Source organism: Nothobranchius furzeri, chromosome 12, assembly GCF_043380555.1.
Source record: "Nothobranchius furzeri strain GRZ-AD chromosome 12, NfurGRZ-RIMD1, whole genome shotgun sequence".
NCBI classification, from domain to species: Eukaryota; Metazoa; Chordata; class Actinopteri; order Cyprinodontiformes; family Nothobranchiidae; genus Nothobranchius; species Nothobranchius furzeri.
In genome coordinates this window covers 49,574,850-49,601,562 of record NC_091752.1, presented here as the reverse complement: position 1 = coordinate 49,601,562, position 26,713 = coordinate 49,574,850, and the positions used below count along the sequence as shown (strand labels likewise).

The window sequence follows — 26,713 nt, the reverse complement described above, 5'->3', positions numbered from 1 at the left end:
CGGGCAGAGTTCAACCAGACCAGAATAATCAGATGTTTGCTGCCAAACTTCAGTCAGAAACAGAAAATCCAGGTTTTTAGAGAGAATTAGATCATTGAGCAGGAAGGTCTTATTGTTAACAGAGCGGGTATTTAATAGAGCCATGCTGAGTGAGGTGGAGTAATCAGAAACTACAGAAACAGCTGGAGTTAGTGGATGTAAATTAGCAGGGTTAGATCCACGGTGTTTATAAAAACCACTTATGGAGGGAACAGGAGGAGAAACCACTGAGGAATGAGGATAAACCGACCTTAACAAACTTGGACGGAGAAACCGCGCCACAACGCGGCCTGGCGGGAATGCGGATGTGGCGCTCAGGTCGCCAAACAAAGGACAAGAAGCTAGAAGATCACGCCGATGTTTACTAGATAAACTAGCTTTAAGGGAAGTCTTATTCTCACCTGGATTCCTGCTCGTTTACCTCTTTTCCTCCAATGTTTTCCCGGGACCGGATAAACATCGAAGGAGGCGCCCTGGTTGGAATCGTTGTTTGGCTCTGGGCCAGTGCGCCACTCAGACAAACAGACAGGGAGGTATGTCCTCGGTGCATCTTGGGCGATCGTGAACGAACAGAAGGACAAAAGAGTCTGGCGATCATAGCAGATGGTAGCAGGGACACTACTGAAGAGGATCGCAGACAGGAGCAAGGTGGAAAAGAGGAGGTTAGTGGAGAAAAGTTTGAAAAAGTGGCCGGTGACTGTGGCTAAGCCAAGCACATGCGCCATCTTGTTACCAACCCAGAGCTGGTCACACTGGACAGCCGCATACTTGCAAAATACCCTCACGTTCAGCATTTTTCATCACGGCTCTGTTCACGATGAGCAATTTTTCTATGACAGCCAAAAATTGCAGTGTGGTCCAGGCTTAAGATGGCCACCAGAGATTGTCAACGCTGACTAACACAAAAAGCTGATGAATTAACTCTACAAATACTCAAGTTTCATGCGCTAGTAGATAACACACTCTCATCATGTGAGTCCTTACATTATAGATCTCAAGCATAATTTAACCTATATGATCATAATTCAGTTTCTTAACAACAAAAAAACAGTAATTAGTTATTTCAGCAGCTCACCAATAAATGGCATTTTACCATTTATGTTTGGTTTTACATTAACTGCAGTGTTACGTTATAAAAAGCCAGTCCAAGAAATATTTGCAAATTTAAGCCTGACTGCTAGGAGTCTGGAGGATTGAGAGCCAGATTGCTGTGACTAATATTTGTAGTTACACAAAAATTAGCTAAGCTGTTAGTTGGACCAGCTCACATTGGGTAAGCGGTTCGCTGAGGTAAGCAGCCCATCTAGATGATGCAATAATCCAGTCCAGGAAAAACTTGCCTCACCCTCCAGTAAAAAAGTACAATGAATAGCAGTCAAGCTAATTACTAAATACATAACACCTAAATCATTGGTTTATGTTACCTTCTGTCCTGTGGTCTCTCTTGTAGATTGTCCGTCTCTCATTTCCTTATAAAGGAGTTGGTTTGGTGACATCTCACTTCCAGAGTATACTTTATCTGATCCTTTCCACTGAGATAAAACCTCGTGTGGTTGTTTGAGGCCACTAGTGAGGAGTTTTTGTGTTTCCAGACCCAGGGATGCTTCTGCTGTCCCTAAATCCCTGTTAACCACATTATCAGCAGCTGACTTGATCAGGACTCTGTGTTGTACACAGTTTATTTTTGTTGCCATCTCTGCAAAGTCATCTTCAGGTTGTAAAGGTGTCATTTTATTAGCTTCTTGATGGTTTGTCCTCTTTTTCCACTGGGATTCCTGATCCTTCTCATCTGTGTAGCTTCTTTTGATCCATATTTCATTTTCTACTTCGTTTGTGTCGTCTGGCTTATGTTTTTGGCTTATTATCCCAAACAAAGAAGATGATGAGGAGTCTCCAGAAGTCCTCAACAAAATACTAGTTTCACTAGAAGAGGAGTTTTGGTCTGAAGTGACTGACGTTGCAGCTTCAGGGCCATAATTCTGATATTCACGACCAGAGTCTGCGATGGTAGATGACGGAATATTTCCCATGGCAAGACTGATGTAATTCTCCTTCAGCTCAGTCTTCTGGTTACCACTTGGTTCAAAAACAGGCTCATGCACAGGACTGTCATAACACTGATAATACTCCTCAGAAGTGTTGGAAAAAGTAGAATCTTCTCTTGGTGAAATGTACCCATCACTAAGGTCAGATGTAGGGGTCCAAAAGTCTGGTATGTATGATTGTGGATTGGGAGAGGCTGTTTGTGAATCTGGGGTGGACGAGTTTGAAAGAAACACATCAGGAGTTGGACTTCTTCCAAAAACCATAAATGAAAGTGATTTTTCTTTAGCTGTTGGTGAGTTCAAGTCTGTCACTTGTGCAAGAGAGAGGTTTAAATGCAAAGGTCTTTCTGGAGTGCTTGTTGGTGTTTGGTGGGTCTGTTCTTGAAGGGTAGTGTGTGGTTTATGCTTAAGAACATTTAGCATGTCATCTGTGGAGTGTGTTAATGTGATTTTTGCTTGTTTTCCTGGTGGATTGGGTGTATTTGCACCAGAGGTGTGTGTTCCGTCAGTATTGTTGTCTATGGGTAGGTAAGGGCTCTGTGATGTACGGAGTACTGGAACTTTTGACGTGTCCATAGCCTCAAACACGTTTATATCTTGTGATGTACATTTACTAAATGATATTCTTTGAGGCTCGTGTGATTTTGCAAGGTAAGTTTGGGACTGTGTCACTTTAGAGAGCTCACAGTTTGCCTGGGGTTTCTCTGTCTGCCCTGTTGTTTCATCGTCTGAATTTGTGTCAGAATCTGTTGACACTAAAGTCTTGGAATCAATATTTCTAGAAATAATTTCATTAATATTCACACTGTCTGTCTTTGGTGCACCAGTAATCAATACATTGGACTCTGTTTGTAGTTTTGTTTCCTTGACCAGCCCCACTTTAGCTCCATCATAATGTTGTCCATCATCTCTCTTTTTTTCCTGGGAGCTAATATAATATATTTGCTGTGGAGTATCAGACAGGCTTTCCGAGTTCTCTGCATCTATGTGATCTCCCGCTTCACTGGCACTGTTGCCTGAAGCAATATCCGGATCTTTTACAAAAGAAGATTCCACCATACTTGCTAAAGCAGACACACTGTAGACCATTTGAACCTTTGCATCAGTCTCAGGCCTCCTGGCAGAGCTAATCTCTGACACCATCTGGTTTTTGCTAATGCTGATATCTTTTGAAACCAAGTGGACAGTGTGAGATTTAGGAATCGGGGGAAGGGAAGATGAAGCAGATGCAGAGGATGTGAGTGAATTTGTTGACGTAAAACATGAGACAGAGGGAGGAAGAGAAGAGGGGGATGTAGTGGAGGGAAGAGAGGTACAAGGACTAGATGTGCTTGAGTGCACTGCAGTAATGGCAATGGGGTTATTTTGGGATATCAAGGTGGATGTTTGAAACTGAGGTGGGGAAGCAGAGGAAGTGGAATTAAGCCCAAGTCCTTTGGGAGTCTGGAGGTTATGAGTCGCTTCAGAAGGGACTTCAGGTTGTGCGTTGACAGCCTTTGTGTGTGAATCTGACTTTGACACTACAATCTCTTCTTGTGTGCCTAAAGCATTTGGCTGGGTGGGTTTAGGTAAAGCAATCAGAATGTGTGTTTTGTCAATATCTGTATTTTGGATATTCACAGCTTCCTTATCAATCCTTGATTCTGTGGTTAACTCTGACTCAAGACTGGTTATGGAGGCAGTTTTACCTTTATCTGAAGATTTCCCTTGATCAAATGCTTTGTTGCTAGATTGCAGTGGCATATCTGGACAAAAGGTGGATGCCTCATGGCCTTTATTTGAAATAAGACTGGTTCTGGAGGTGGTTTCAGTCTTGCCTGAATGTTTCCCTTCATTAGAGGGGGGTGGTGTACTTGACCTTAGGTCAGGTGTACAATGGTTTGCATATGCCTTAAGACTTGTTGTGGAGGCAGTTTTAAATCTGTCTGAAGGTATCTCCTGATTAATTAAGGGTGCATTTTGACCAGACTGGGGTGGTGTATGTGGACTGAATCGATGTGTATCATTGTCTCTGTCGGAGTTAGGACCAATTGATGAGGCAATTTTAACTTCATTTGATGGTTTCTCCTGATCAATTGATAGGTCTTTGCTGCTAGATTGCAGTGACATACTTGGACAAAAATTGGATGCATCATGGCCTTCATTTGAGAGAAGACAATAAGTTCTGTAGTCAGTATTATGCTTGTCTGAAGGTTTCTCTTCATTAGACGGGGGTGTTGTATCTGAACTCAGGCCAGGTGTATCATGGTTCACATCTGACTTAAGACTGGTTTTGGATGGTTTCTCCTGATTGAATAAGAATGCTTTTTGGCCAGACTGAGAGGATGTATGTAGACTAAGGTGAGGTGAATCATAGCCCATATTTGCTTTGGCTGATGGTTTATCTTCATTAGATGAGGGTGCTTTGGTAGAAGGGGGTGGTATATCTGAACTCAGGCAAAGTGCATGACAGTTTAAGTCAGGCTTGAGATTGGTAGTGGAGGCAGTTTTCAGTGCATCTGAAGATTTCATCTCACTACACGAAGGAGCTTTATTGCTAGTAAGCAGTGATGTACATGGCCTTTCATTGAGTGTAAGACGGTCTACATTTGACATAAAACTATTTGCACAAGCAGTTTCAGTGTCTTTTGAAAGGTTTTTATTAGATGAGGGTACCTTACAACTCAAATGGAGAAGGTTATCTGAACAAAGGTCAGGTGCATCATGGCTTACGTCTGACTTAAGACTGGTTGTGGAGACAGATTTGAGTTTGTCTGAAAGTTTCTCACTAAATGAGGGTATTGTGCAACTCAATTGGAGTAGTGTATCTGGACAAAGGTCAGGTGTATCATGGTTTACATCTGACTTAAGACTGGTTCTGAACATAGCTTTAGCCTTGTCTGAAGGTTCATCTTCATTAGAGGGTGGTGGTGTATCTGCGCTTAGGCCAGGTGTATCGTTGTTTACATCTGACTTAAGACTAGTTTCAGAGGCAGTTTCAACTTTGTCTGAAAGTTCCTCCTGATTAAATAAGGATGTTTTTTGACCAGACTTGGAAGATGCATGTAGACTAAGGTGAGGAGTATCATAGCCCATGATTGAATCAGGACTGAGTGTAGGGGTATTTTCAGCTTTCACTGAAGGTTTCTCTTCATTAAATGAAGGTGCTTTGGTAGAAAGGGGTGGTGTGTCTGAATTCAGGTAAATCGCATGATGGCTTAAGTCAGACTTGAGATTGGTCATGGAAGCAGTTTTCAGTGTGTCTGAAGATATCTCCTCACTATATGTAGGAGCTGTGTTGCTAGATAGCAGTGGTGTATATAGACTTTCATTGAGTGTATTTTGGTCTACATTTGACATAAAAATATTTGCAGTTTCAGTGACTTTTGAAGGTTTCTTATTAGATGAGACTACCGTGCAACTCAATTGGGGTAGAGTATCTGGACTAAGGTCAGGTTTATCATGGCTTATGTCTGACTCAAGACTGGCTGTGGAGGCAGTTTTGAGTTTGTCAGGTTTCTCCTCATTAAATGAAGGTACCATCTGACTCAAATGAAGAGGTATATCTTGATATGTGTCAGGTTTGTCATGGCCTACATTTGAGTTAAAACTTGTTCTATATGCAGTTTCAGTTTTGCTAGAATGTTTTTCTTCATTAGATGTTTCGTTGATGTGTTGGGGCACTGTTTCTGGATTGAGATCTAGCAAATCGTGATGTACCTTATTTCTCAGACTGGTTGTAGATGCTGTTCCAGCTTCATCTAGAATGTTCTGCTCATTGGGTGAAGGTGTTTTGTTATTAGATGGGGGTGGTGAATCTGAACTAAGGTGAGGTGTATTGTAGCCTACGTTTGACTTAAGACTTGTTTTAGAGGAATTTTCAGCTTGGTCCAAGGATTTCTTCTCACCAGAAGAAAGTGCTTTGTTACTAGATGGAGATGGCGTATCAGGACAGAAAGCTGGAGAATCTTGACTTACAATAGACTTAACACTGGTTGTCGAAAGAGTTTTGAATGTGTCAGAAGATGTGCCCTCACTAGATGAAGGAGCTTTGTTGCCAGATAGCAGTGGTGTGCGTGGACTTTGGTCAAGTGTATTGTGCTGTACACTTGACAAAAGACTAGTTGAAGAGGTTGTCTCAGTATCCTTTGAAGAGTTCTTCTCATGAGATGATGGTACTGTATGACTTAATTGGACCAGTATATCTGGACTTGGGTCAGTTGCCTCATGGTCTTCATTTGTGAGAATGGTTGTGTTTGAACAAAGTTTATTCTCAGTTTCAAGACCCTTAGTCTCATCCTTTTCAGATACAGACATTTGATTACACTGAAGTGACTTTTGTTCAGGTGCTTTGTCTTTACTTTTGTCTCCACAAGGAGGTTTAGTACTGATCGTTAACTCCTTAGATTTTGATTCATTTTGTGGTTGTTTGTTTGTTTCCTCACGTTTAACAATTAGCTGTCTTGGAGTAGCAACCTCTGGTAAGATTTCCTTGGGTTTGCTGAAAGGACTGCTAAACTTGATAGCTTGGCTGGTTTCAAACATCTCTGAACGCTGCAGATGGACTTGTGTTGGTTTGCTGACATCCCGAATGTTAATAAACCCAATTACATCACTTGGTGGGTCAGGTTCTGGCCAGATGGGAAGGTAAGGGATTAAGTTGGCTTTTTCTAGATTAGTTAGTCCAGGATGAAGGGGAGGAGCATCTGGCACAAGACTCTCAGCCAACTTCTTTTGACCTTTCTTCTTGGATTTCTCTGGAACCTCAAGGTCTTTTGGGCCACCATTGGAATCCGAAGTGGTGGGGCTGGGGTTGCTCAAGGCAACCAGAGCATATTTGGGGTTGTACATCTTTCTAGCGACAGCAGCAGAAGGTGGTGCTACAGCAGCAACTTGGGGTCGGGATTCTGGCTCAGGTTCAGGTTTTGTGGCGACTTGGTGCAGGTCAACAGCAGTGGAACTCAAATAAAGGAAGCGAAACAGTTTGTCAAAAACATCTACAGTCTGGCCGGTAATCACTGTGATGAGATTACTATCCAACCGTGAGGACATCCAAGTGAAACTAGATAAAGCAAACACAACATTAGTCTACCTTACAATGTACCCAAATGCAAGAACGGTAATTAGTTAAATAATGATTTGGCAAATTTATTACAAAAGCAATTAGTTTCATTAAACAATTGGCTAGTGAATGGAATCAAACCGGTTTAAGCTTTGAAACCAAAAATCCCATTTTTTACTACCCTGTTCTCAAATGCACCGTTGGCAAGATTTAATTAGCTGTACTTCCGTAGGATTATATTGCTTTAAAAAAATTTGTGTACATTAATATTCTATTATGAGTATTAAAATAAATAAATACCACAAATAAAACAGTGAAGCTGAAAGTAATTTCATAATATCCACAGAAATTTTGACACTTCAATATGAAACAATGATAATGAATGACGTCTCGATTGTAATGTTTTGCCCTCGATATTCGTTATCCTTCAATAATTTATTCTCAATCCAGTTGTTCATATTTTTGGATTATTTGTGCTTTTTATACCACAGGTTTGCAGACATACCATGAGTGCATTAATGTTAAGGTGAATTTTTATGTTCAGTGTTGGGTCCCAGTCTTTAAACAGTCGACAAACAGAGATCACGATTTGATTTGTTAAGCCTGAAAACCGACATCTTCAACCGCGTTTAAACGATAAATATATCATATGTGACCCGCACTTGTAAAGCGCCGTTTAGAGTCGCAGGACTGCAAAGCATTTTACACTACAGTGAATCCTTCATCCATTCACACATGCTGATGGTGATGAGCTACAATGTAGCCACAGCTGCCCTGGGACTCACCTTCAGAGGCGAAACGGTGTTCATGAATTTATTAGTAAAAAATTGGGAAGGTAATACTCTGACCAGCTTTAATTACATTACTGGTGGTTAAAAAAAACACAGAAACAATGAGCCCAAGTTAGTCTATGGTTACATACTTATGTTACATTGTCTTACATAAACAGTAAGTATAAGTAATTCAAGAGATTGTAAACATCTTCACTGGTTGTTGGGCTAGCTTACTCCCAGCTCAGCAAAGAGTGGTGCTGTGTTAAAGCACGACTGATGTAAAACCAAAGGACGCTACATATTCTTTAGACTGACGTTGGCATGGGGAGGTCAGAGTAGGGCTGGACGATAATGCAATAGTTCAATGTATTTATTTCTTAATTTTTCTTAATTTAGTTTTTATGATTCAGTAGCTCACTTTTAACACCTTACACCATCTTGTAGCTTTTTTGGTTTTATTTGTGCCTTTTCAAATGGTTTTTATCATTCGTCGCATTATTTTTATTTTTGATAGTGCCGTTAACTGTTCTCTTATCTCCTGTTTTTAGTAGGAATTTTTATTCTTGATTATTTATGCTATGCTTTTATGTATTTTACCTGATTTTCATGCATTCATTGTGTTTTACTGATTTGTTCAAGCATTTGGCTCTTTTGTGCACAGCACTTTGGTTTGCTGCCATGCTATTTTGAAATGGTGCTCTTTAAATAAATTAGTATGGTATGGTATAGATAGACATGTGGTGTGATAGAAAAAATGAGTCGATAAAACTTCAATTAAAAAGTTTTCTTTTTTTTTATTATAACCTATCAGATAGCAGCATACTAGACTCACAACTTACTCCTAACCAATCAAAACCGCAGACTCGGCACACTACATCACCAGGCCCTCCCTTCTCAAACCAAAACAGAACATGAGGCAGCAAGATGTCTCAGCGAGAAGAGGTGGAGAAAAATAAAAAATACCAGAAATAAAATGGCCAGGGCTGCACGTAAAATCTATTTTCTACAATTTTTAAAATATTTTTCAACAATTATCGATATCGATCAATATAATTTTTTTTATTGATATACTATTTTTCTATATCGTCCAGCCCTTGGTCAGAGCCGTGCTAATACTGGACATTCATACTGACTCACAAAAACTAGAACTGGTGAATCTGTTTTTAAACAATAAAAAGAAAATAACTAGTTTTCTGCTGCTGAAGGTGTTTGGTAAAAATGTCATGCTCCATCAGGACAAAAAGTCTCGATAACACTTAGCCAATGACAAAAAAAAGCTTAAAATATTTTAAGTACAAAACCCAAGAATTCATACAGCAGTGTTTGTTTCAATGACTCTAAATACTCAGCCAACAGTTTCTTTTGTTCATTCTGAATGTATAACTAGTTTGACTTCTATGTTATTTAAATTTAGGAATAAACAAATTATTATTTTTGCATTTTTCCATCCCAAATCACAGAGGTAAAGTCAAATTAGGCATATAAAAACATTTTTGTCTTTTCAAAGATCTGTTCTGCCGTTTTATGCTACACACACGGGGAACACTGACCTGTAGGAGCCAGACACAGCCTTGTCTCCATCAACGAACATGAACCTATGGCCCATCTGACCTCTGACCTTGGTACAGTTCCGAGTGTAAAACTCTGCTCCTCCTGTGCAGCGAACCCGAAGATGCTAAAACACAGACAGACAGATGGATCAGAGTCCAAACAATACAACACATTCAATGGTGTCATGTGTGAAAAGCACAAACTCCTCCTTTTTGCACCAATAAAGCACAAGAATGTGTGAAAAGCGCTTAAGATAGACAGTCGGTGTATGGAAATTACAGTCAGTACTTTTCCACTTCCTTCTTTGAAGCACTGAGGAGGAATTCTGACCTTCCTAGAGTCTCCTACAGTATCATCAACCTAATTGTACATTTCCTGCATGCTCCTGCTGCTTTGAGTGCTTTTTTCACCACGTGTTGCGTTTTCACACAGCTGTGACTTCTTTGGGAACGATCATGATCGTCAGATTGAACCGAGTGTGAAATATTCCAGAAACACCCAGCTGGGATGCAACTAAATGATCGTGTAACAGCTTTGTTTCGTAGTCCCTGGCACAGCCGCGTTTCACACCCGACCCGACACACTCGTCACACCCTTAACTTTCCACTTCTGTCACAGAGCTTTCTTTTGGTAAACAGATTAGATAAGTCAACAATCCGCCCTTGTCTGCATGCGTTCGGATGAACCCTCCTGTTGTCACAGGAAGACGTGAAATATGCACATTTTCAAACACAGACTGAAACTGGCAAGTTGAAGGATCCCCTCTGGAGATTTCAAATTTATTTAGAAACTTTCTTGCAAAACTGACACTTTTCTAGCTTGCTGAAGTGCAACATTCCTCTTTCTCTCACTTATATGTCAACTCATCTGCTCCTCCTCCCATCCTGTTCATCCACCCCTCCACCCTCTCTTACGGCTCGTAGCAAAAGTCTCAATCTGTCACACTCGTCTTCCTCTTCCTGCCAGCCACCTTCTCATTCAGCTGCAGCTTTCCTGCTGCCTTGTCACGCAGGGAGACGTGGTGTTAGCTGCTCTTCAGTGTTTCTGTATACAGAACCATTAGCATCATAGAAGGTTGGGTAATTTTGTCCGACAGAACAGGCTCGGCTCCAGATGCTGCTCCCAATAATGCACTGTGATGCACAAAGCTGAGCCTCGCGTCGCCCTCCGGGGAGAACCAAACAGAAATTAACTGTGTGACACACACAAGCTTCACCATGTGCCACTGAAATACCAGCTGTGATTCTGTTTAAATGAATCACACAAATGCACAACATTAATAAGAAAACTCTTGGGTTGATCAGCAGTCACTCAGAGTTACTCGATCAGCCAAAGGAATGGATAAACAAGCCACCTTTCCCAAACACAGAGAGATTGCACTATATAACATTTGGCTGATTTAGAAGTAGGGCAACTTCAGGGCAAATGCACGCTGTGCAGACACATCACTGTGGGCAGGACTGCAATTTAAAGGGAGACAGGCGAGCCGAGGCATCCCGGCAGAAAGCACAATGTTTACCTTTACATGAAGGGAAAAACAGAGCTGATGAAACAGAAAGACAAACCTCGCTAAACTGAAATGGTTACCATGTCGTACCAGACACATGTAGAAACGTCCAACACGGTGGGTTTTTCTGCCCCCAGACCCAGACGGAACTCAAAACAGTGTTTGTGCACGACTTGTCTCACGCACTCCTGATCGTGCTGATCTCCATGACCCGTATGGGTTTATTTAAATATGTAAAACAACATGAAAATGCTTAAGGTGTTTAAAATATTTGTTTTTTCCCCTACAGACAAAAAATTTGGGAGCGAACTTTATTCTGCAGAACGACCCAAATCAAGACTATGGTGGATCACACATAGACGACGGTGTTGTTTATGATGCAATATGATTGCATGATATAAATTACTCAACGAAATGCAACATATACTTTAAATGGCAGCTGTGGCTAAGTTTCTAGAGTTCTCCTCAGACCTAGGAGGACAAAATCAGCTTTTTGGTCATTTTATTTTAATTTAACCAATTCTCGCTGGTTGGTACTTGGAGATGGAAGCTTTTCTGATGTGTAGGACCTGCATGCTAACTAGAAGCCGACCAATATATTCAATTTTTTCCATATTGGCTGAAATTATTTTTAAAGGCTGACAAAATAATTAATAAAATCAGGCACCTGCCGCCACTACTAAACTGAAGAACCCTGAGGACCCCAACACACCGTTATTTTTTTTAAATGTTTTGAGTTTGTTTTTATATTTGAAGTTCAACAAATATTAAGAGATTTATTGACTTATCTATGTCAATAAATCTTAATAATCGGCTTTAGATATCGGCTATCGGCAACAACCCTTTTTAAAAATTGGTATCGGCATCGACCTTAAAAAAACCATATTGGTCAGCTTCTAATGCTAACAGTGCAGCACTGAACATAAAAAAATGATGTTAACCAAGAGTTTTTCCCAAAATGGAAGTGTTAGCCACTTATTTTCATCAATCAATCAACAAAAAATAGAGAATGAACTGAAAATAAATCTAAATCAAATCATTCACCATTTACCTTCAAAACAGCATTAGTTGTTCTAGGTCCACTTAAGGAACTGGGCTGGTAGGTTGTTCCAAACATCTTGGAGAACTGAACACAAATCTTCATTGCTTGGTTCTTTTCTGTGGTGCTCTGAGGAAAGCCACAGCGTTAGCTGAAACGTATCAGCTTAAATGATGAAAACCAATATTTACTACGCTGTGTTTAGAAAAGAACCAAGCAATGGAATTTCACGGATCATGCTAAGCGGACGTACACAGATCTTCTGTGGATGTAGGCTTCCTCACATACGTCATCACATCATGACATCCCAGACACACACAAGATGTTGAGATCAAGGCTCTGTGAGGGCCAGACCTTCCAGGACTTATGGTTCTTCCTAACGCTGAAGATAGTTCTGAATGACTTTGGCTGGATGTCTGTGGTCACTCACTTTGCATTTTGCAAATTGATAAAAATACAATTTATGAAGACATTCTTTGTTTACGGTGTTTTTCACACCTGACTAAAACTTTAGCACAGTACTGTGGCTGCTTAACGAGAACATTTTCTAATTCAATTTCTTACCTACTGGAGCCAGAAGTCTTGATGAGATCATTTAAAACTAGCAAAGAGAATAATGGCCTCTTTCATAAAACAATGCAGCCAATTTTCTGCCAAGCTGAGCCGGCATCAGGTAGCCTTTGGTCGTTCATAAGTGGTCAGACCGTGGCGGTTGCGATCGTGTGCTTTTTACTAAAGATTATGCAATGGCGGTATAAAGGAGGTGTGGCACCAGTCTCAGCGCTGTCACAGACTTCCTTTTAGCCTAGACATAAAATTATAACTTTTTATTGCGACTGAAGCCGGCCGGGGCACAGCGGATATTCCACATGTGATCATGACACTACCCTCTGTTGGACCAAGGAGTAATCTCCATTCACAAGTAAGTCAGTCATTGCAGTAATATATCTCAACATTTATAGCAAACACTTTATAATCCCTCTGGATGATGGTTAGCTGTGGTTACCACATGGATACATAGAAGCAGGTATAAAAAGTCCCAGAATCCAAATCTTCCTACAATCTTAAGAATTGTGAGATTTCCCATCTGCGTATTAGTGAGTAAAATCAGTTTGTGTGTTGCCATGTAGCAGCACACCACACTCTATTGGACCAACACTGTTAAGTTTGTGATTTTTAATCAACCTGTAGGGCAGGGCTATTCAATTCTGGGCCTCGAGGGCCGGTATCCAGCACGTTTTAGTGGTTTCTCAAGTCCAACACCATAGATTCAGTGGTTCAGTGGTTGAATCACCTGTGCAGCAGCTCATCAGGCTCTGCAGAGGCCTGTTAATCACCTGCTGATTGAAATCAGGTGTGTTGAAGCAGAGTTAAAACCACAACTTGCTGGATACCAACCCTCGAGGCCCTGAATTGAATAGCCCTGCTGTAGGGTTTCGTGTTTTAAAAATCTTACCACAATTTTCAAATCTTGCTTTGCAAACCAGTGTAGCTTCACCTGGCAAGCCATCCTATATATGAAAATATAGTCTGATCACAGCTAAGTCATAGTGGCAGAATCTACGATTGTCTTTCAAACTGTCCCTGCATGCAATTGGACTGCGCTAGGACCAATCAGAGTAATGAACACCATGACGTATTCATCGCCACAGAAATCAGTCAAAGGAGCAGTCCACTATTCACCGTCGAAAAAGTACCTCTATCTGCTCAGGTCTCAAAGAAAAGCCCAAGTGTTGATACCGAAGCCGTTTCAAATGAGTGCCATTTTTGAGTAGACGCCATCTTGGTAGTTTTTCTGTGTTGCAGCTTTGGTGATTCGTCAGACCTAAAAGTGTTCAGGCCAATGGTCAACCTGCCAAGGCTACAAAGGAGGGTGGCTAGACCGCCCTGCAGAGTATAATATTTAGCTACCACCACAGTTTGTCTAGCATTCTAGGCCAAGTGTAGGTACCAGATCTGTCTGGGGTTGGGAACAAGATGGCACCTGTGTTTGGCTTAGCCGCAGTCACCGGCCACTTTTTCAAACTTTTCTCCACTAACCTCCTCTTTTCCACCTTGCTCCTGTCTGCGATCCTCTTCAGTAGTGTCCCTGCTACCATTTCCTATGATCGCCAGGCTCTGTTTTTCTTCCGTTCGTTCACGATCGCCCAAGATGCACCGAGGACGTACCTCCCCGTTTGTTTATCTGAGTGGCGCACTGGCCCGGAGCCAAACGACGATCCCATCCAGCGCGCCTCCAGCGATGTTTATCCGGTCCCGGGAAAACGTTGGAGGAAAAGAGGTAAACGAGCAGGAATCCAGGTGAGAATAAGACTTCTCTTAAAGCGTGGTTTATCTAGTAAACATCGGCATGATCTTCTAGCTTCTTGTCCTTTGTTTGGCGACTTGAGCGCCACTTCCGCATTTCTGCCAGGCCGCGTTGCGGCGCGGTTTCTCCGTCCAAGTTTTTTAAGGTCGGTTTATCCTCATTCCTCAGTGGTTTCTCCTCATGTTCCCCCCATAAGTGGTTTTTATAAACACCGTGGATCTAACCCTGCTAATTTACATCCACTAACTCCAGCTGTTTCTGTAGTTTCTGATTCCTCCTCCTCACTCAGCATGGCTCTATTAAATACCCGCTCTGTTAACAATAAGTCCTTCCTGCTCAATGATCTAATTCTCTTTAAAAACCTGGATTTTCTGTTTCTGACTGAAGTTTGACAGCAAACATCTGATTATTCTGGTCTGATTGAACTCTGCCCGAGTGGTTATTCTTTTCTTAGCCAGCCCCGTGGTTCTGGTCATGGTGGAGGCCTAGCTGTTGTTTTCAGAGACCATCTTCCATGTAGCTCTACAACCTCTGGTCACTTTGCTTCCTTTTAACTGCAGCTGATTAAAGTCGGGCGTAAGGACCCGTTCTACTGTGCTGTGGTCTATCGTCCACCTGGTCCAAACAGTTCTTTCCTTCAGGAGTTTAGTGACTTTCTATCCTCCACTGTGAAGCTGTCCAGACTGGTGATTGTTGGTGACTTAAACATCCACGTTGAGGATCTCTCTGATTCCTTTGCCATGAATTTCTCCAGCCTTTTGGACACCTTCAGCTTTACCCAGCATGTTTCTGGCCCCACACACACAAGGGGACACACACTAGACCTTGTTTTTACCCTGAGTCTAAATGCTGTCAGTGTTTGTCCTGAGGACGTTAATATGTCACATCACCATTAAATTTACTTTAACTTGTCAGTTTCTGCATCCCCACCTCCTGCTGGACGTCTGGTTAGTTCTCGTTTTCTTAATGAGAGCACAGCTAGCAATTTTTCTGCTGCATTTGATCCACCCTGTTCTTCTGATAACGACCCAGATTCCTTAACTACTCAGTTTAACGAGCACTGCCTCTCCATTCTGGACAATATCTGTCCTGTCAGAACCAGATCAGTTCCTGCAGTGAACCCTATCCCTGGTTTAATGACAGCCTTCGCAGCCAGTGCAGAAAAATTGAGCGATTGTGGAAGAAAACCCATCTCCACGTTCATCTGCTGCACCTAAAGGATCTTCTGACATCCTTTAACTCTGCAGTCAGAGACGCTAGGGTTTCTTATTTTTCCAACCTGGTGTCCCAGAGCAAAGGGAACACCAAGGTGCTGTTAAACACCATCAGCAGTATCATCTCTCCTGCCTCTCCTACAGCCTCCATCAACTCTGTTGCAGACTGTGAGAACTTTCTGTATTTCTTTGTGGACAAAGTCAATAAGGTTAGATCTAGCATCTCTCCTTCAGCCTTATCGCTGCCTCTCCCGACTCCAACCAGGCCCAAAAGCCTAGATAGCTTTGCTCCTGTTTCTTTGCCTGAGTTAACCAAACTAGTTAACTCTATGAAGACCTCTGCATGCCCCCTCGACATCTTACCCTCATCTTTGTTTAAAAGTGCTTTTCAGTCCATCGGTCCCAAAGTGCTCTCTATAATTAATGCTTCTCTGGTTTCTGGTCAGGTCCCTGCTTACTTTAAGAACGCTGTAATCCACCCTCTTCTTTAAAAACCGAGTCTTGACGCCTCTCTCCATAGCAGCTTCAGACCCATCTCTAAACTTCCGTTCATTTCCAAGATCTTGGAAAAGGTTGTGGCTAACCAACTCACAGCTGCTCTTGATGAACATAACATCTATGATAGCTTCCAGTCAGGTTTTCGTAGAGCTCATTCTACTGAAACAGCTCTTCTTAGGGTCTCTAATGACCTTCTGACTCACAGTGATGCAGGGGACTGTTCTGTTCTGGTCCTGCTGGACCTGACTGCAGCCTTTGACACTGTTGACCATCACCTGCTACTGGAGAGGCTGAGAGACTGGGTAGGCCTATCAGGATCTGCTCTGGAGTGGTTCTCCTCTTATCTCTCTGAGCGCTCCTTTTCGTTGGCCGTCTCCATGTTTAGGTCCTCCACCACCTCCCTTAACCATGGTGTCCCACAAGGTTATGTGCTGAAGCCTCTGCTCTTCCTCCTCTATCTGCTTCCTCTTCAGCACATCCTGAGCTCCTTCAAAGGAATCTCCTACCATCTTAATGCAGATGACATCCAACTGTACATCTCCTTTAAGCCCCATGAGATGTCTAAGCTGCCGCTGTTACACACCTGCTTAGGCTCTATCAAAACCTGGATGGCTGGGAGCTTTCTACAGCTGAATGAAGATAAGACTAAGATCCTCATCTGTGCCCCAGACAAGCTGGTTCCCAAAGTCAGAGACTCTCTTGGTCAGCTTGCTTCTCACACCAAACCTTCCGTCAGGAATCTTGGCGTGACCTTTGACCCAGCTCTCGCCCTGGATTCTCATGTCAGTTCTCTTGTTTGCTCTTCCTTCTTCCAGCTCAGGAACATTGCTAAGCTGAGTCCCATTCTGTCCCGCTCTGAACTTGAGACTGTTCTCCACACCTTCATCTCCTCACGCTTAGACTACTGTAACTCTCTTTTCACGTGTCTGAGCAGAACCTCCCTGAACCATCTACAGGTGGTTCAGAATGCCTGTGCTCGGCTTCTGACCAAGTCCTCCAAACACACCCACATCACCCTGCTTCTCCTCCAGCTTCATTGGCTGCCAGTCAACTTCAGGGTTCATTTCAAGATCCTGGTTCTGGTCTATAGGGCCTTACATGGACAAGCACCATCTTGCACTCGTGATCTTCTTAGTCCCTACACCCCCAGCAGGTCCCTGAGGTCCAGTGATCAAAGCCTACTGGTTGTGCAGCGCACCAGGCTAAACACCAAAGGTGACAGATCATTTGCTGCTTTGGCCCCCAGACTCTGGAACTCTCTCCCCCTGAGCCTGAGATCAGTGGACTACCGTAAATCCTCTAATACAGGCCCGGGCCTGTATTTGACTCAAGCTCATCAAGCTCCAGGCCTTTATTGGAAGGAGGGCCAGAATTAGAGGCAGGCCTCTATTTCTATCTGAGCAAAAATGAACTAATGGTTCGCTGGAGTTTTTAACAATTAAAATTGTGCCCACATTTTCAAAGATAAACACATTTCTTTTAACAACGGTAGTTTCTGCTTCAGCCCCCTCCCCCTCCCCCTGTGCAGCGGCTGCAAACTCACTGATGCGCCTGCAGGCTCTCAGAGTTCCTGCTGCTCTAAACATTAAAATAATTATTTCATTTTCTGTTCCTCACTTCTGATTACCTTCAATGGTGTCTGTTTGTTGCAACAGCAGGTACAAAAACTAACTTGTTTTTATTTGACTATTTTTCTGTCCTGCCTGTTTATTATCTTCCTGCATCTCCTCTCAATCCTAAAGAAAAACTGCTACCTGGGTTCATATATATTCACCTTATGAGTTACCTTTGAACTGCAGTTCTAAAAGATCTACCGACCGCAAAAACAGCGGAGTGCTCGCTGCTTGGCGGCCGCATCAGTGATCGGTGCGCCACTGGAGGACAAGGTGATGCGCCCCGCTCCACAGCAGCGAAACACATTAGGCGCAAATAAAAGACACCAAACATTAAAGGAAATGAACCGACATGAACGATCGCGTGTCAGTACCGACTCTCGGCCCCCCACCAACCCCCCCCACCCCCCACCCCCGAGCGCAGGAGCTTGTCACCTGCTGACAGCAGGCTGCTGTCTTTTCCGAGGGCTGCATCTTGCCGGTCATTATCACGTGACAGCGACTAGTCGATGACAGGCATAAAAAGTCACTATAGTGAAGTCGACTAGTTCGTACAACCCCTGCTACTGCTCCCCAGTGTTCTGCAGCGCACGTTCTCTTTGAACTTGATATCAAATTTTCGCCTCCTCTTCGTCTCCGCACGGTTAAAGTTACCCTCGCGGTCTATCACTGGCAAATCAAAAGTGAGACGATGACACAACCGCCCCCCGTACTTGCTTGTTACCACATTCCACCCAGCCACAATAAGAGACCGGCCATTATTCACCTCCGCCGACTCTGACACCGGCCAAAATATGAGACCCGGCCGTTAATTGAATACAGGCCTGTATTAGAGGATTTACGGTACTTTAAAAAACAGCTGAAGACTAACTTGTTCAAGCTGGCTTTTGTATGACCTTCTTCACCACTCTCTCTTTATTCTGCTCTCCCCACATATTCCACCTTCCTCAGGATCCACTGATTTCCCTCTTTCCTATTCACTCTCTCTTTCTTAACATTTTCTTTAAACACAATAGTCTATTTTTTGCTCATTTTAAATATATTTTTAACAATTTTCTAAATTCTTTTTATATTTTTACATTTTTTGTTTTTGTGAAGCACCTCGTGATTTTTATCTTGAGAGGCGCTATAGAAATGATATTTACTACTTCTTCTACCAGCTCTGTCGATGGCGTCACTCTACTGATTGGCATGTGGTTGTAGAAGATTCTGGTTTGGTTTGTCCAACATTAGCTGGAGCACAAAAACACATAATTTTTGTGACAAATGCATCTGTTCAAACAAGATAATTAGCTGCAAACATTTGAAGCTTGAACATATCTTCATGATGTCACTTCTACCCATCAAACACTGCTCCGAGCCACCGAGCAGCTCACTGAGTTCATGGTTTAAAACAACTGGGCCAACCGCTCTGGTAAGATCTTTGGTAAGCAGAAATAAGAAAATTGTGATCTTGGTTTGAACATTTCTTTAAAGCAACATTAAATAAGTGCCCCACTTCCCCCTCCAACTGGTTGAAAGCAGAATTACAACAGTCGTAAACAACCCTGAAATAACCTGCTTCAATTATCAATAACAACGAAGTGTCACCAACACGAGCGAACTGGTCCTAAAATAAACCACAACGTACAAAGATCCACACTGTTGGACCCAAAAATGCTAAACTTACAAGTCCAGTTGCAACAAAGCCAGGTCACTATCAGTCTGAGGTGTCATAACCTCCTTCAGCTTCCTCAAATTAGTGTAAGCTGTGCCGATTTTACCGCTGGACATTACTCTCTTACTTTACTACCAGGCTTTGCCTTTATGCCAACAAAACAGCTAAATTCTTCATCTTCTTGTGCTTTTTATTGAAGTTGGTGAACTGAAAAAGCTAACTGCTAAACTTTATATTAGCGACCGGCACAGGTGCTGATGCTGTAAAACAGAGACCTCCCACTAATGTCCCTACCTGAGCCATAAAACTGTTTCTGGTCAGCAGAGGGCTACAGAGTGCTGTCCCGTGTGAAGTTGCTGAAGTTTATGTCTCAAGAACTATTGAAACCAGTCAGAAAGGAATAGCTTAAAGCATGGCTATTCAATTCCGAGCCTTGAGGGCTGGTGTTCAGCCCGTTTTAGTGGTTTCTCTAATCCAACACACCAGATTCAGTGGTTGAATCGCCTGTGCAGCAGCTCATCAGACTCTGCAGATGCCTGTTAATCAGGTGTGTTGAAGCAGGGATAAAACCAAAAGGTGCAGGACACCGGCCCTCCAGGCCCAGAATTGAATAGCTCTTGCTTAAAGTGTTTGAATCTCTATAGTATTGCTTTCAATGAGTTTTAAATGACCCATGTCCCAGTTCCACATCCTCACATGTCTAAACACGTTGTTTAAAGTGACGGTGTGTATTTTTCCTGGCAATAGGGGGCAGTAGATACCTAAATCATTGCAAGCAACCAGTATTTAGTTCTATAATAAGACCTTACCAGCAGAGGCCCATTAGGGTCAAAAAGGCCCGGGGATTGCAAACTTTAGCAAAATAACGAGAACATCAGACTCCATTTCATCGCTGGCAACAAGTGATGAGGTAAATGTGTAAAACAACAACATTAAGAATGTCCAAATGTTTATAACCATTTGTTACTAATAAGTAAATGCATTTTGTCCTCATGGGTTCCTGTAGAAGGAAACATGACATCTAATATGGCGTCGCCCAGAGACATAGACCCGCTTGCATGTATTTTAGACCTGACTGTAGGGCTGGGCGATACGGCCTAAAAATAAAATCTCTGAATTATTTTTTTTATTCGATTTACGATTTTTTCCCCCAATTCTCTCTCCCCCTCAATTATTAAGAATAGCAATAAGTACAAATGGAAGGCACCTTAAAGCCAGTTTGTTTTGTATTTAATCAACGCTCATTTCTGTGATGAATAATTGATAAATGAACACCCTTTTGGAATAAAAGTGCCTCGCTCCACGTCCGTCGCAGCAAACCCAAACCAGTTCCAAACAATGGATGATTAATTCCTTTCTTAGGAACAAACTTCCCACTCTCACCGGTGACCATAGAGTCGCTTGCTCTTGCTGCTTCGTGTGCGTGCTGTGACGTTGTTGTCCCGGTTACGTGAAACTAACGCTACGGAAGCTCCGGGGGACCAAAAAGGAGCTATTACATAAAAATCACCCACAACAAATATTTTTAATTAATCGATTTATCTCCCAGGCCTATCTGACTGCCAATATTTTTCAACAACTGGGCATCATTTCGGTAAAAATAAACTACACATTGTGTCTTTAACTTGTGCTTTTATTGTGCATAACCTCAAATCAGGCCCATTCCTTTTAACTTTGAAGAACAGAGTGTAAAATGTGAAGCGGACACACCAATATGAATGACAGCCACTAACCTTGAGGTGCCCAGCATGCATGTTGGCCCTCTGACACATGGACAGGAAATGAGGTAGGTTTGTGCGTTCAAGCAGGATGTAAACAGACACTTTCCGTTTGAAACATGCATCCAGTAGGTCTCTGAAGATGTCGGCATCAGTGAAGAGATCCATCACCACTGCTATTACCTGGAACACCACAAATTGCAACTTCAATCAGGAGAACGCACAATCATAACATTAGCTTTGATTAGGTGCAGCAGGATATCATTTTAAATTTGTTGGTCTGGATGTACCATTTTACTTACAAAAGTCCTAAATCAATCTAAATATTTGATAAAAATGTCATTTCTGTGCATGTTTATGACTGATATGACTCATGGCTTTTCATTAAAGAGATCCAGGCAAATAATTTGTCACTGAGAGCAGCTGCTATCAAACAAAGCATGCCATAAACGCAGGGCCTCAGATGCGTCCGACGCACCAATGACACTCGAGCACACGCGATACCTTGCAGCTCTGCAGCATATTGCACAAACCTCATGCAAATACTCAACATACCACACAGGCTTCAGAGTTGCTGGTATGGTTAAAAGGAAGAGCTCTGCTTGGGTCCAATAAAACAGCTTAATCAAGCTGCACTTTACCCTTAATGTCCCAGCTGGACTGTACTTTGCTATTATAGTCTGAGAGCTGCTCGTTTTGAATCAACATGAAGGAGTTGATTTGCCTAAACATAATATCTGAAGAGTTGGTTTTTACTAGTATGACTAAAATCCATCTGACAGTACTTTCGGACCTTAAGAACTCATTTCAGAGCTTCATTAAGTCAATATGATGGAATAAAAAGCTTTGTGAAAAGCTGCTAAATGCTGTTTGTTGGCAGTCTTGGTGGAGCAGGTCCATTCTGACAAAAATCTACTTTTATGAGCAAGCAGGTTAGAATTTCAGGAATTCACTTTGAACATGTATTGGAAAATGAGCCAGACCTCGACTTGTCATAAAAAATGTACGTTCAGTTGTGTTCTGACAAAGGTTTCTGAAAAATTTCTGAATACAAATTGTATTTTTGATCGCAAACCTAAATGTTTTAGTGATGGTTCTGAGTTTGATGGCTAACCCAATAATGCAAATTTCAGATATGCATTTTAAAAATGATTGATTAACCTAAAAATGATTAATGTTCCCACATAAAAAGATCTTTCTTTGCTAGTTGAAATGAGCCCCCATCATTCTGGGGCAATAACGAAGCCAACATGGAAGTGGCCAAAATTGCAGTTCCACCTTCATCCTCCAGGGGGTGTACCAGAAGTGAGCAAATCCTCATTGACTCCCATGTTAAAAATGCCGATTTCACAGCAGAAATAAACATGTTTATAGCCTGGTTCAAAAACCCTTTTAGGTTTAATAGATCTGGTTTACATTCAGGGTTTCCCCCAGCCCTTTATAAGCCTGGCGGCCCGCCAGGCTTTACTTACTCACCTGCCAGGCTAAGCGTAAAAGGCCACGACGCCCGGCTACGATCGCATCGGTCTGAGGTTCTGCTTGTAATTTATAGTTCCGGTCCATATTAGATCTTCTTCACAGGCGACCAGCATGACCACAGCCTCACACAGGAGCCAGTCGGCCATGCGGGTGGGCTACGCCAGTCCTTGGAGCCTTTCTTGGCTTCTTGGGTTAGCTAAGTTAGCTAGTAGCTACACTGGTTCATTTGATCCAACCCTGTTCTAAACGTAACCGTCCCACCGATCAGCTCCACCTCTTTCCCCATTTTTTGATTATCTGGGCGTGACGGGACCTGTAACACGGTCAAATAAATCAGTGGTGGGAACCTCCCATTTCTGGCTTCAACCTGCCCCCCGCGGAACAATGGGCAGGCTATGTCCATATTTTTATATGTCGATGGTTTGAATTAGCTCCTAGTGATGTTCTTGAACCAAAGCAACGTCACATTATTTATTGCTGCTTGGTGATGGCACCATCACAAATGAAAAAGAAAAATCAGAGTTTAAAATTGCCCGATCAATGATTAACACAACGATGCTGAATGTGACCTATTCTGATCACAGGATTGTTTTGGAGGGGGTTCTCATTTATTCGCTGCAGAAATACGTGCTTTTCTAAAGCTTCAATAACATTTTAACATGTTAATAGTAGCTGATGACAAACGGATCCATAAATATGTTTAAAGACCACTAAAAGGTGTATTATTCAAACTGACTGGGGAAAGGTAATACTTTTGATATATTTTATTTAATATTTTTCTTTCACAACTTTATGCAAACATTAAAATCAAACTTTGCTAAGTAAAACAATTTCAAATGAAAAAACTCATTACATTGTAGCTACAGTTATTAAGTTTAACTGACCAAATAAAAAGGAAAGAATAAAAAAGTATATCCCAAATACTTTTAAATGGTAATCAGAGTAATAATTTAGCTCGTGGTTAAATGTGTCCAATGGGGTTATTGACTTATTTGACACACAAGGTGCTTATAAGAGGTCCCACTTACCTTTTGCGCCTGCGCAATGGTTTTTCTGACCACCTCTTTGATGTGCACCTGACCATCCAGCGGTGGCTGCGTGTACACCGACGTGCGGGTAACCCCGCGGTACGAGTCACTATCGGGCCAGCCCAGGTCCATCTGCGGGATGGACGTGTCCGACAGCTCCGGCCAGTACTGCATTGACACCCGCGCCTCCTCCTCGTCTGCATTAGCTAGAAGAAGCCCCGAGTCCGGGTCAAAAGGTTCCACCGCGGCGGTGAGAGTCCCCAGCTCCAGGTCGGAGAGGAAACCCCGCACACCGCGAGCTTCAAGGTACTTGAGGAAAGCCTCGCGACCATCCTGAAGGAGCGCCTCGAGCGCGAGGCGCTGTTCCTCGCAGTAGAAGAACTCCGGCTTGGTCTCGTTGGTCCTGGGGTTCACGTGGCTATCATCCAGGCACCGAGTCTGGGACAGAGCCATTGTCTCGAGCCCGAAAACACCTAAAAGCCACAAGAATAGTCCCAAACCCCCCAAAGAGACACGCTCATCTCCTCATGGTCCAGACTCCAGGTAAAGTTAAACATTCCAACAAGTTTGTTAACATAAAATCTGGTTCCAGTCTGAACATGTGGCCCCACGTCTGCTCCTATCGTCAGCCATAGGCACCCCGTTAGCGAAAGAACAACTCACCCCGTCAGTGAGAGTTGGTGACATGCCTCTGGCTGACAGGTGTGACACTGACAGGTAGGACACGCCCACCTACACGTGACTTGTAGGGTTTTCCAAGCAGAGGCCTGATCAGGAAAATGAAGCATGTGGCTCATCTTTTTTCTTCTCATTAAATCGTTAGCCCCAGGCGGGCCAGAGCCGTGCTGCTCTACCTGTTCAGTCCTGTTCTTGCTTTTCCTCCTCCACACATCTGGCCTATAGATTGTATATTGTGCTTTTTCCAGAAGGGAAACTCCAATAAGTGTCTAGAATAAAGATGAAAATGAAGCACATCATTCAGATATTTGAAGAGAAAGCAAAAACATGAGGAGAGATCAGGTTAATTTGGCATCAAGCCAACCTTCAAGAGCTCTGCCTTTATTCTCAGTCACCACAAAAATGTACTTCATCAAAAATCTTATTCCCTATCACTTTCATCTGCAGCCACTCATCATGCTTGTCGTGTAAATAAGAGCGTAGGCAAAATTTCCAAACGCGATAATTATAATTTAATAGTCGCCACATTTACGTAACAGTACACAATGAAACGAGTTTTCACAAAGACGGCAGCCAAATCAAACGGCCTCTGGCGTTTTAACTCAGGCCGTATATCTTTTATTTTTTAACAACCTAATTTTGCTTCAAATGACTTCAAAGAGACGATAGCTCTGAGTATCAGGGGTAAGAGTCTGAGGGCAGCGCTGTGAAACGTTACTTTATTAAATAGGAGGAAAAAAAGTGTTCGCAAATAACTTGGGTGTCATTTTGGAACACTGCACCTTAATGTGGTTTTCATTAGTATCATCTAATTAGGATGTTTTAGTTGCTAGTGGAGTGGATGGGTTCCAAATGTCTCATTTTATATAGATAAAAAAAATACACTCTAGAACCAATTTTTACATTTTTAAGTGAAATGGTCTCTAAATCTGAGACCATGGTCTTGATTCGGAAAAGGACAGAATGCCTTCTCCGGGTCAGGGATGAGGTCCTGCCCCAAGTGGAGGAGTTTAAGTATCTCGGGGTCTTGTTCACGATTGAGGGAAAGATGGTGCGTGAGATCGATAGGCGGATTGGTGCTGCGTCTGCCGTGATGCGGGCATTGTACCGGTCTGTCGTGGTGAAGAGAGAGCTGAGTCAGAAGATCTACGTTCCTACCCTCACCTATGGTCATGAGCTTTGGGTAGTGACCGAAAGAACGAGATCGCAGATACAAGCGGCCAAAATGAGTTTTCTCCGCAGTTTTTACCCTTAGAGATAGCGTGAGAAGCTCGGTCATCCGGGAGGGGCTCAGTGTAGATTTTCTGCTCCTCCACATCGAGAGGAGCCAGTTGAGGTGGCTCAGGCATCTAGTTAGGATGCCACCTGGACACCTCCCTGGTGAGGTTTTCCGGGCACGTCCAGCCTGGATGACGCCTAAAGGTACACCCAGGACACCTTGGGGGGACTATGTCTCTCACCTGGCCAGGAAACGCCTTGGGATTCCCCCGGAAGAGCTGCCCTCGCGACCCGACTCTGGGTAAGCGGATAAATGTATGGATGGATGTTCTCTGTACCATTAGACTAAATTCTGCAGTCTTCCTTTATTTTTGAACATCACTTGGTTGTGACAGAACCCAATAACCTATGATGTCCTGGTTTAATTTATTAAACAAATTAGTGACATGTCAGTTCTTTAAATGTCCCAGGAATACTCCACAGAGTCGACGATTGGCAGCTTTATTTGAAGAACTTCTAGTCACTAAGTAGGTCTTCCAAGGATTTGAGGCACCATATTCTGCGAGGTTTGTGGGTTTTGAGTTTATTGAACTGGTGGTTACCAAAGCTGGGTTGAACTAGTTTGTTGCTTTTCTTTGACCTTACTGGAGATGGAGAGCAATTTTATTAAAAGATATTTAGAAGTTTTTTGAGACTCTTATTGTGAAAGACATAAGTTCTCTACAGAAGTAGCAAAAAATACCTTGTTTTAAACAAAATGCTCACTTTGTAATAGTTAAGTCCATAAAACACAACCAGAACTCTTGAACTGACTAATAATGTGCCTTGAATATCCCGTGGAAATGGTCTTGGATGAAAAGATTATATTATCTATAAAATGTTATCTTTTCAGTTTTAAATATCTCTTCAAACAGCCTCAGTTTGGATAAATAGAGATAGCTTCTGACTAGACAAGTGAGTTAGTGCATGTAAATGCTGCATCAGAAAGCCAAAGTCCAAAATGCATGTAAGCACCTTAGTCCAGCTGAAGTTGATTTGAACTGGACTACTGCTAATCGAGCTAAGGGACCCAGACAATGCAGTCAGAAAGGCAAACTTCTCTGCATCTAAATGACATCCTAGCTTAGCGGAGCTATGTCCAATCTGTGTGCTCCCCCTCCCGGAAGCGGTCTTCTGATATCATCACCACAATGTGACACCATCAAACTGTACATCGCGAGTCAAATGTGCTGCAGCGTTCTTCTTGACCGTTCCTTCAGCCGTTCTGAATATCCTGCTTTTTCTTCGTCTGCTTCACTCCTCCCACC

At 42.6% G+C, this 26,713-nt stretch overlaps 1 protein-coding gene across 1 annotated transcript in view; it reads right to left on the bottom strand.

Annotated features, from left to right (window-relative positions):
* The window catches only part of LOC107376708 (uncharacterized), a 39,504-nt gene extending 14,381 nt beyond the window's left edge, over positions 1 to 25,123 (bottom strand). The window contains exons 1-4 of the mRNA XM_015945969.3: positions 23,511 to 25,123; positions 21,019 to 21,186; positions 9,449 to 9,573; positions 1,464 to 7,125 (exon numbers count right to left, since the gene is read on the bottom strand). Coding sequence (XP_015801455.3) covers positions 1,464 to 7,125; positions 9,449 to 9,573; positions 21,019 to 21,186; positions 23,511 to 23,963 — 6,408 coding nt within the window. The 5' untranslated portion in view covers positions 23,964 to 25,123. The remainder of the gene's footprint in view (positions 1 to 1,463; positions 7,126 to 9,448; positions 9,574 to 21,018; positions 21,187 to 23,510) is intronic.
* Positions 25,124 to 26,713: the final 1,590 nt, after the last annotated feature.